The following is an 11,434-nucleotide window of genomic DNA, read 5'->3' on the forward strand; positions in this document are numbered from 1 at the left end:
TAACAAACCTCACAATGGAAAGCTTATTTATTCAGCTTTCAGATGATTTGATTTCATTTAACCCTTATGACTGGTTTTGTGGTCCAGGTGTAACGGTCTGGGTGTCTGTCCCTTTGGGTTCCCGAGGAATTTCCCTTGCACTGCACAAAACTGAATCATCCTCCTAATCGTTTTTTGTTGCTTCTTCCTTTTTAATAATAACAACCCCTTTTGTTAATGGTGACCGGCTTCGTGTGGTTATTAACGCACAGTAGGTTACACAGGGTCACATTAAAAAAGCCAGATACACTTCAAAATCAAAATATATTTTAAAGCATTTGAAAACCATAATAATGTCCTCATTTTCATCAACAGCAATGCGTATTTTCTGCTTACAATACAAAAAGCAGAAAACAAATGCAGCTAATATAGCTAAATTAAAGTTCATTTTGGCATTATGTCGACCTGATAAACACTGAGCTAAAATACAAAACGTAAGCATGGGTATATTTGTAGCAATAGCCAAAAATACATTGTATGGGTCAAATTGTATTTCTTTTATGCCAAAAATCATTAGGATATTAAGTACAGATCATGTTCCATGAAGATATTTTGTAAACTTCCTACCATAAATATATCAAACTTAAATTTTGATTAGTAATATGCATTGCTAAGAATTTCATTTGGACAACTTTAAAGGCGATTTCCTCAATATTTTTTTTTTTTTTTTTTGCACCCTCAGATTCCAGATGTTCAAATAGTTGTACCTCGGCCAAATATTGTCCCATCCTAACAAACCATACATAAATGGAAAGTTTATTTATTTTAGAAAAATGACCCTTATGACTGATTTTGTGGTCCAGGGTTCACAACTTTTTTATAACAACGTATAGCCAACCACATAGAGATATCGTGTTAAATATAAAATGAATGTTACATAGTCAAACTCGGTTATTTAATTCGCATTACCCAACAACAGCAAAACAGGAAATGTAGATTGTGTAAATAAATAATATCAAAACTCGGGAATTATTGTGTAATGTTTACACCGCGCGCTTACCGCACGTGCTAGAACATTTCAAATGCAAACAGGCGCCTGTAGAGGGAGTTCCCGAAGCTCAACGGTCACCAGCAGGTAAGACATTACACTTTCAGTTTAGCTATTTTCCCACTTTCTCATATATTTATTACACCTCTAAAGATGTAAATATCTTAATAACATTGTTATGCGCTCTAACGAATAGTTTTATCTCGATATGAGGCTTTAATGTCCGTTTAGTGGGCTAAAATAATTTACCTCAGTTAGCCTTGCGCTAGCGCTGGAAACGAGGCCTACTTCATCCTCGGGTTTTCCTGAGAGTCCACAGCGGGAAACAAGACACTTGGGAGTGCGGGCGTTTGTGCAGTTGTTACTATAAGTTAACTCAGTCTTGTCGCTCAAATGCGCAGTGCTCCACATTAAACAAGATATAGACTAACTAATTTACTTGTAAAGCAATAAGTGTATAAATTGGTATCACGTAAACAAACAACCGCGGCTTAACGTTACGTTATGATATGTTTATGCTTCATGTCTAACGTTAGAGAAAAGCACACTACAGTACTTTTGTTATTTCTCATGATTTGTTAATCCGTCATACTGAACCATGAACTTAAAACGTTTACAATATTTACACGTCGATCTATTTTAATGTTACCTCTGTGGGAGGAAAGCATTGAAGTTCCAGGTTTTACATAATTTGTGTGCAGCTAATCTGAATGGAGACATTCCCATGGATAGATGTCAGATATAAATCCCGCAGACAACAAACTTGAGACTGTTGATATGTTTTGTGTGTGTACTGAGCATTTCAAAGAAATAAACATGGCACTGTCGTATTCCAAAGACATTTTGAGCTTTACTCGAAGGACATCCATCCGTAGCACTTGTAATGAAGAACTTTTTGGCTTGCGTTTATTTAACTGATAATCTAATAATCCACGAGGGTCATCGCTTTGGTCCAAACACTCCGTTATTTCACCTGTTACTGCGCTGATAAGCCTCGAATCCAAGTGCTTAGCCAGCAATGGGCGGGTTAGTGAGACGGGACATGCCCGGACATGATCACCGAGAGCCAGACAACTCATCTACCGCTAGGCGTCTAAACTAAAGCCAGTCACGCTTAGACGTGTCATGCCCGAACCCGCCCAGGACATGATGATCGCTGCGGTGGATTCTAGCCCTGACATGTCTCTCTGCGTCTATTTAAACCATAGACTGTCTCTCAGCCGGCTTCCACTCCTCACTAAGCCAGAGCTGAGCTCAAGCACTTTATGTACAGGTAGCAGAGTAACATTATATATAGCTAGAATAGCCAATTTACCTCTTTTAGCACAGGTAATGTTCAGTCTAAAGCTTGCATGTGTATTGAATTGCCTCTAAGTTGTTGTATGTAAAGTCTAACTGTGTTTGTTTTTTACAGATAACTAGCAATATGGCAACAGAAAGTTGTTTAAGCAGTTCTCAGATCAACAAGGTTGACAACGAAAAACTGGTAATGTAGCATTCGAGGTGTGCTTTTGTAAATTTAATTATATTTTTATGCCTTAAAATGTTGTATTTATTGTAACTTTAGGTAAGACCAAAGATGCAGCTGAAAAGCTTGTTAGAAGATGCAGGTGCAGATAAAGATGTTTTCACCATGAAGGAGGTGAGGAGATGTGTCTGCTGATAGTAGTTTAAGTTTGTTTTATTTGATATACACTAATGTTCAAAAGTTTGGGGTTGGGAAGATATCATATGAAGCCTTTTATGCTCACTCAAAGCTGCATTTGTTTCAGAAACAGAGTGAAAGGAGATAAATGCATCTTAAATATATATTATTATTATTATTATTTTGTAATATATATTTTAAAATGCTATTTATTCCTGTGATGGCAAAGCTGATTTTTCATCAGCCATTACTTTAGTCTTCAGTGTCACATAGTGCTTTAGAAACCATTCTGATATGCTGATTTGTTACTTAAGATTTTTACTTAAAAAGTAATTAATTATGAATAATTTAAGTATTAAAGGTAAACACATTTTTGTGGAAACTGATTAAATTAGTTTTTTTCTTCAGGATTTATTCCTATGAAGTCACTAAAGCTGAATTTATTTGAACAGAAACACAGTTAAAAGTAATATTTTGAAATATTATTTCAAGTAAATTTTTTTTATTTGAATATTTTGTAGCATGCAATGTATTATTCCTGTGATGGCAAAGCTGTCACTAAAAATGAATGATTATTAATAATTTTAGTATTAACTTTAAAAACATTTTGTGCAAACTCTTATTTTTTTCAGGATTTATTTGAAGAACATTTATTTTAAAATACAATTTTTTTGGTAACATTAAAATTGCTTAAAGTATTATTTAAAAAAAAGTCTTACTGACCCCAGACTTTTGAACAGTACCATATGTGTTGTGCTTATGGCTGTATATATAATTAGATTTATGCCTGTTGTGTGTATAATATTTCAAATAAGCACTTATGCCAGTGACGCCTATTTGACAGTTTCTGAAATAATGACTTTGCAGTCAAATGCCAGTGGTGTTTGACTTTGCTGGCTAAAAATAATCCTTCTCCAGTTTCATGTGTTGCTGCTCTTTTGTGTGTACAGTTAAACCTGCATATATTTAGTGTAAATTATGTAAAGGAGTGTGTGGTGTATTAGATTTAGTTACTGCCTTTGTTCAGAGTAACATTTTTTTTTATAATTTTGAACAAACCCTAACTAAAAGTATTAAGCTTCAGTTTGCTACAAATGAAACACAATTCAAAGGATGTAGCTTAATACTTCTGTAAGTGATATAAAAAAAAAACCCTTGAAGGAAGACCATGAGTCATTCAGGGTGGGCATTTTTGAAAAATTTGAAAAACCACTCAGAACACCTTAGCAACCATATATAAAATGTGCTGACGTCATATCAGCTGCATTTGCATGGGCATGTACCAATATTCAGCAGTTCCCAAATCAAATTTGAAACTTTCATTCATAGTGTACAACAACATGTATGCTATTTTACTCTATATTTGATGTTGTTTGAAATGTTTTAATCTGTTGTCAACTTTAGTCTGATGTTATGACTCATTTTTTTTATGGGTGGAAGTTGTGGTTGTCTGACTAACAGGAATGTATTACTCATCTATACTGAGTATTTTAATAACCACATCTTTACCATTCTTTCTGTTGCAGAAAATAGTTTCTCTGTTAATCTTAAAACAACTTTCTTTTCTGTGTTTTTAGGTTATGTTTTATTTGGGGAAGTATATCATGAGCAAGGAGTTATATGACAAGCAGCAGCAACACATTGTTCACTGCGGAGAGGATGCTCTTGGTGCTGTTCTCGGGGTGAAAAGTTTCTCAGTCAAAGAGCCCCGGTGTGTATTGACTCTCTAACTTCTGTAAGGCAAAGCAGCTGTAGTACAAATGACCTCTGGGAATATTAGGGTGGGGCTTTGAAACAACAGGTGCAGCTTTCAGGATATTTGAGCTGCTTGCTCTGAAAGAGTCTGTTGTCACCTGTTAAAGACATAAAATGTCTGCAGAATGTATTTGGAAAACTTTTGGATACAAATAAGGGACCAGTGTAGATAAAAATAAATAAATAAATAAATAAAGTATACGTTTATGACGTGTGTGGTTTTTAATAAGAATTGAAAGTGAAATTTGCTGTATGAAAATGAAAGTTTCATTTGTGATTTTATCTTTTTTTTTTTTTTTTTTTTCTTCAGAGCCCTCTTTGCGATGATCAACAGAAACCTTGTGACAGTGAAAAGTCCAGGTACTATGATAATTAAAACTTTTTTTTTTTTCTTTCCGAGATGTTCTTATTTGTTATTTGTGTTAAAACTGTCTGTTTCCTTTTGTTAGATATTCAGTCTACCTTTTCTGAACCCAGGAGTCAAAGTGAACCAGATCGAGGGCCCGGGGTAAACGCTCTTTTATGCTCACACACTTAGAACCACAGAGTATTGACCCATTCCACAGAGTTGCCCTGGTAGTGCTGTGTTTCTGCTTGAGTGGGTTTTATAGAGCCCCTGCTGTGTTTGAGATTGAAGCATGACTGAAACCCCACTGTCTCTTCTAGGATACGGATTCAGACTCTCGCTCATCTACCTCACAGCAGCGCAGGAGGAGGAGAAGCAGTGATCCTGGTAAGCGCACAAACCAAAGAGCAACAGACACACACCAGCTGTGTTCTGTCGAGTGTGTATGAAAGCACACGCTTGATCAGATGGGTTAGATGGGATTTCAGATAGAGTTGTTTATTCCAGTCTTTGACATATTTCCTGTTTGAACAGGAAGGGCTTGCCCATTTTTCTTTTTCCCATTCCTTTTTTTTTCTAGCCAGCTGCCTGGTACAGTAACAGTTTTTTAGGGATGTAACCAGGGCCTAAAATTAACACTTGCCAAGCGCCAAATGCAAGTAAAATTCAGCGTTTATGTAAAGTTATGCTGTATTTTCATGCCAGATTATTATAGCATTTTACTAGATTTGTAGATGCGTTTTTGTAAAACTGTTTTTACAGAAGCTGGATTTTTCCCCTTAAAATCAAAGCTTAAAAGTTCAGTATTAATTGCTGACTGCTAGCGGTTTGAATGGGTAATGTTACTGCAGTCAAGTGTAGTGTAAAGCAAAAATAATATACCTATGAAATATTCATTTTCATTTACGTTACAGTGAAATTGTTTTACAGTATTTGGCTATTACTGCCATAGGAATAACTACTATAAAATTGTTGCTGTTGTTGTTATTATTATTATTATTATATTCTAATTAGTTCGGCTTCCTAAAACACCAGTGTAAATGTAAGACTGTATACCACAAATAAAAAGAGAGTTCATTCTTTTTTTCTGACTTAAGTTTTCTTCGTTTAAAAACATGGCAAGTCTTTATTTGTCTTTATTTATAATATCACAATAAATATCGTATTGTGGAATTGATATTGTTACATCCCTACTCTTTTTAGATGTCATGATTTCAGGCTAGTTTATTTTTAATGGGAGTTTTGTGAAAAGTTGTGGCGACTCCTTTTTCTAAGGACTGTTTCCTTGCCTGGTGAGTCAACCATATACATTATAATAGTCTCAACCAGTAAGCAGGGAAGACGTTCCCTCATGATGGATCATTTGCACTATTCCTTCAGTCCTGACAGAGGACTGTATGTGGGTAAACATGTGGTACCATAATGACTGCTCTCTCTGTCACCGTAAACATCTCAAAAGGACACTGAGATCTGGAGGCTGTGCAGAATGTGCTCAGATGACTGCGACTCTTCAATGGCCCATTTTTTAAACCTCAGCTATGCACACAAAGGCAGTTTGTTGAGCAAGCTGCACCAGATGCACCATTAAAACAGGGTTATCGCTCTAAGCATTGCTCCTGCTTGGCCCATAAGTGTCCAAAGTTGAGTGGCTGCAACTGGAACATCAGCAAAAAAAACTGATTTACACTAATGCGATATGCAGTATAGACTTAAGCTTGTGTTTAACAAAGTAAAACAAACAGATTGGAAATGTTTAAGTCTACAGAGCAGCATGTTGTTGTCAAAAAAGACATTAGTGCTAAACTTGTTTTATGTGCTTTCAATAGAGAGTACTTCAGCGGAAGACGAGCCCAGAGAACGTAGGAAGAGGCACAAGTCAGACAGCTTCTCCTTGACATTTGACGAAAGCCTGTCTTGGTGTGTAATAGGCGGCCTGCATCGGGAGAAGGTGAACAGCGAGTCTTCGGACGCACAAAGCAACTCTGTGAGTAGCACCTTTAAATGTTCATTTACATTTTTTTGGTTTACCAGTAACTTTAACTTCTTTGAGCTGTCATTTGGCCCTTTCTAACCAGTGTTATGTTTTGTTTTTACAGGATGTAGGTATTTCTCACAGTGAGGGCAGTGATGAAAGTGAAGACTCGGATTCTGACTCTGATAACTTTAGTGTGGAATTTGAGGTGGAGTCAATAAACTCCGACGCCTACAGTGAGAACGATGAGGATTCATTGCCAGGAGAGAACGAGGTTTCAACTCAAGCTCCTGTTCTTTTCAGAGAGAGATTAACTGATGACCTGACTAACCTAACCTGTTTAACAATCCTCAACTCACTGCAATTCTGTATTTGCTTGCTCAGGTGTATGAAGTCACAATCTTTGCTGAGGAGGAAGATTCGTTTGATGAGGATACCGAGATAACTGAGGCAGTATGTAACATTTTAATACCCTAACCTGATGTTTTTCAAACAAGAACTGGACTTGGGGTTTATCTATCAGGAGTTGATTGTGAAAAGGTTGGGGTGTAAGACAAAGCTTTTGTGATTCTGCCAAAAAGAGCAGCTGTTTTAGGGATGCCGCAAGTTATTACATTTTGGTCAAAGATTATGATGACATTTTGTTTCTGAACTTTGTCCACTGATTGATTGTACATGATACGACCAGGAATGCGTATTAAGAAATTACACAAGTCAAAAGTTTTTGAACAGTAAGACTTTTAATGCCTGCATTAACAGTAAAATGTAAAAATATTTTAAACAGGGTTCCCGCGGGGTCTTAAAAAGTCTTTAAAAGTCTTAAATTTAAAAATCAAAGTTTTAGGCCTTAAAAAGTCTTAAATTCGCTGTTCTAGGTCTTAAATAATTTTACACAGGTCTTATTTTTCCGATGTCCATGTAACGCTACATCTAATGCTCATTTAAATTCTCTTTTTGTTGTTTCCGTGGTGTTGTAGTTCTTTATTTCACTATTCCAAATATAATTTGCTGTATTTAAACTACAAATGAGACCAGCATGCAATAGCCAATCAGCTTTCTGTTATTGGCGCGAGTCTCTCTCGGATTGTACCGCAGAAGTAAAATGGATTTAACTTTTTAGCTATGAGGAAGTGCAAGTTTAGCGATACTTGGCTTGAAAAAACTGAATATAGGGCTTGGCTAAGGCCAGTTGCTAACATCTGTAGATTTTTTTTCTCCCTCTGTGGAAGTTATTTTAATACATTCAACGTAAACAGAAATTGATAATGGATAGTGTATTTCTGGTCTATTTGTGACATACTTTAAAACAAAAGAATGTAACAGCACTCTAAAGAAACACACTGAGGTAAACATTTCAAATGTATAGTTTATTTATAACATGATATAGTTCAGTAATATACCAAGTGAGCTTTTTGCTGAAAATTCTCACAATTACAAATGTTACATTAATTTTAGCTCAATAAACAAGTAGTTAGTCAAGTAGTTACTTAAATATTAGACAAAATATTCTGTTTCACCAACGAAAATAGTTCCAAACAAGGATCGCAGCAGAAGCATTCTCCTAGTAACGTTTTGCTCTGATTCAGCGTTTGGTCGAATAAGTTGAAATAACTCGCTCATGAAGTGACTTACCGCCACCTGCTGGTAGTTTAGTGTGTTTAAAAGTATGCCTCCACACCCAACATTTCTAATTTATATATTTATAAATCAATAAATGTATTTAAAACATTAATCTCACTTTTAATTTTGCAGTGTAAATTATGTGATCTCACTGCTAACAGCGATTTAGAATTTATTGATAAATTCATAAAATAAATTTCAAAGGTAATGCATACATTTCGAAAGTAAAAGTTTTTTACATCAGATATTTCTAGTGGTACTTTTATGGGGATAGTTTGTGTGGAATAGTATCTGCTGATATGAAAAGTTCACTGTATATCATAGTAATAAATTTAATTTATGACAGCCATGAAATTTTGTTTACTTTTTACATTAAACACATTAAATATTACATGTATGCATGTAAAATAATATCTATTTCCATTACAGGTTTAGGTCTTAAATTTCATATAAGGTGGTATTAAAAAGGTCTTAAAAAGTCTTAAATTTCACTTGTTCAAATCTGCAGGAACCCTGTTAAAATAACTGTTTTCTATTTGAATACATTTTAAAATGTAATTTATTCCTGTGATTTCAAAGCTGAATTTTTATCATTACTCCAGTCACACGATCCCTCAGAAATCATTCTAATATTCTGATTTGCTGCTCAAAGAACATTTATTATGTTGAAAACAGCCCCGAGTAGAATTTTTTTCAGGTTTCTTTGATGAATAGAAAGTTTAGAAGAACAGCATTTATCTGAAATAGAAATATTTTTTAACATTATAAATGTCTTTATCATCACTTTTGATCAATTTCAAAGATCCTTGCTAAATAAAAGATTAGTTTCTATAATTTCTTTCCCAAAACAATTATACTAAGTCCAAGGTTTTGAATGGTATATTGTATAATGTTACAAAAGCTTTTTATTTTAGATAAATGCTAAGCTTTTGGTTTTTCTATTCATCAAAGAATCCTGAAACAAATGTTCTCAACTGTTTTAAATATTGATGATAATACAAAACAGCAAATCACCATATCAGAATGATTTGTGAAGGATCATGTGACACTAAAGACTGGAATAATGATGCTTTGATCCCAGAAATAAATTCCATTTTATTCAAGTTCAATTTTAAATAGTAAAAATATTTCACAATATTACTGCTTTGGCTGTATTTTGGATCAAATAAATGCAGGCTTGAGCGGGAGAGACTTCTTAAAAAAACATTAAAAATCTTACTGTTCAAAAACTTTTGACTGGAAGTGTACGTGACTTTTATAGGGCCATATTTTGGATTTTATTTTTTTAAACATTTTTTTTCCTCAAGTTTTTTTATTTTTTTTGCACCAAATCCAATTTTTCACAACCATTTCCATCTCTGACCCACGGATTTAAACTGGCTCTCTTATTTCAAAAAAAGCAAGAACATGTAATAATCTAAAGTAACAATGTGTTCACTTAGGACTACTGGAAATGTGCCGAATGTGGTGAGCTCAACCCTCCTCTTCCTCGGCATTGCAAAAGCTGCTGGACCGTCCGACCCGGATGGCTTCCAGAAACACACTCCGACTTGGAAAACACCTCCACTAACACTCAACCCAGCACAGAAGACACCAGCATCACCACAACTCTGAACTCAGCCTCAGATGACAAACTGCTTCCTTCCAAACCCTCAAGCCCACTTCCAGAAACAGATGAAGGAGTGGACGTACCCGACGGCAAGTGCTCGCAATCTCCTAACGCCGCTAAAGATGAACTTCTCTTCTCCACTCCCTCTGGCTCCATGACTGACTCTCAGACCTCATCATCCCAGCCTTCCTCATCGCAACCATCAACCTCCTCTGGTGGGGGCAGCAGCCAGGAAGAGACCCCGGAGCTAGAACGCTACAACAGCCTGGAGGCCTGCCTACCCGCCGCTTGCCTTGAGCCCTGCGTCATCTGTCAAAGTCGCCCCAAGAACGGCTGCATCGTCCACGGAAGAACTGGACACCTTATGGCTTGCTACACTTGCGCCAAGAAACTAAAGAACCGGAATAAGTTGTGTCCGGTGTGCCGAGAGCCCATTCAGTCAGTCGTTTTGACCTACGTGAGCTGAGGCACTGCAGATATACCTCCTCTCCTCTCATCACATGAAGTTTGGGGTGCTTATGTTGCCTTGTCTTATAGTTATAAAACTGTTCAATATTGTAATATGTTTCTTATTGATTAATTTTATTTATGACTCGACAAGCGAGGTTTAGCTCACATGCTGGGAAGCAAATTCACACACCTATGATTTAAGGGTTGAGTTTGGGGGATTGAAATAATAAAAAAAAAACTACTTACGGACTTGTAGAGATTCTGTATACATTTTTATCAGATACTAGAAATGTTTGTTATAATTTAATTTATGTACATGCTTATGGATAGGTTCAATAATTTGAGTTCTTTGCTGCACTGAAATGTGTTCCTGAGTTGTAGCTCTTGGGACACCCCTTTAAAATTGTTCCTCCTGTTGAAGGAAATGCTCTTCTGCACCATTTTCTGCTGCAAAGACTCTGTCTTATTTTCTCTGAGTGTGGCATAATAAATGATTATTTTGAGGCTCTTCTGCTTTTACAGTACAGGTGAAATTCTGTCTTTTTGCTTTCTCTTTTGAATCTTTTACTTTGCTTCCTAAATGTTGTATATTGGCTGGTGTCAGTTTCCTGTGCTGGTGTTTGTTGGGTAGTACACAGCGCGGTCACCCAGAGAGAGCTTTGGTTACTAGGGACCCACTTTTCACTCAATATCAGGAAACAAGTTCTGACTTGTTTCTCTCTAATGGCAACCTGGTACAAACATTGGACTTGTTACTTTTTTTTAAATATATATATAATAAATTAATATAATCCCTCTTTTTCACACCCAAGCACTTCCACAATGGGAACCTATTGTGTAGTTGGTAAAAAGGAGCAGCATGAACAGGTGAATCATTTTGTTGTGCAATATTCTTTCCAGCACCCATTTAATTTGCTTTCAAAAGAATTATGTTTTGAGATGGTACAACTCACTTATGTTCATTGGTTCATTGAATTGTTGACATGTTGCAAAGGACATATTTTTTTTTG

General features: G+C 35.8%; 1 protein-coding gene across 2 annotated transcripts; it reads left to right on the plus strand.

The window, feature by feature from the left end:
- Positions 1 to 1,071: 1,071 nt before the first annotated feature.
- Positions 1,072 to 10,948, plus strand: LOC141316505 (E3 ubiquitin-protein ligase Mdm2-like). Of its 2 annotated transcripts, none has more exons than XM_073832781.1 (11): positions 1,072 to 1,114; positions 2,442 to 2,513; positions 2,595 to 2,669; positions 4,250 to 4,383; positions 4,738 to 4,787; positions 4,877 to 4,935; positions 5,094 to 5,160; positions 6,600 to 6,757; positions 6,870 to 7,019; positions 7,130 to 7,198; positions 9,808 to 10,948. In XM_073832781.1, the coding sequence occupies exons 2-11, from the start codon at positions 2,454 to 2,456 to the stop codon at positions 10,438 to 10,440; spliced, it is 1,455 nt and encodes a 484-aa protein (XP_073688882.1). In that variant the 5' UTR covers positions 1,072 to 1,114; positions 2,442 to 2,453; the 3' UTR covers positions 10,441 to 10,948. The 2 variants fall into 2 exon arrangements, with proteins under 2 accessions (XP_073688882.1, XP_073688881.1); XM_073832780.1 differs by lacking the exon at positions 1,072 to 1,114 and adding an exon at positions 1,372 to 2,356.
- The last annotated feature ends 486 nt before the right edge of the window (positions 10,949 to 11,434 follow it).

Source organism: Garra rufa, unplaced genomic scaffold (assembly GCF_049309525.1).
Source record: "Garra rufa unplaced genomic scaffold, GarRuf1.0 hap1_unplaced_094, whole genome shotgun sequence".
NCBI lineage: Eukaryota > Metazoa > Chordata > Actinopteri > Cypriniformes > Cyprinidae > Garra > Garra rufa.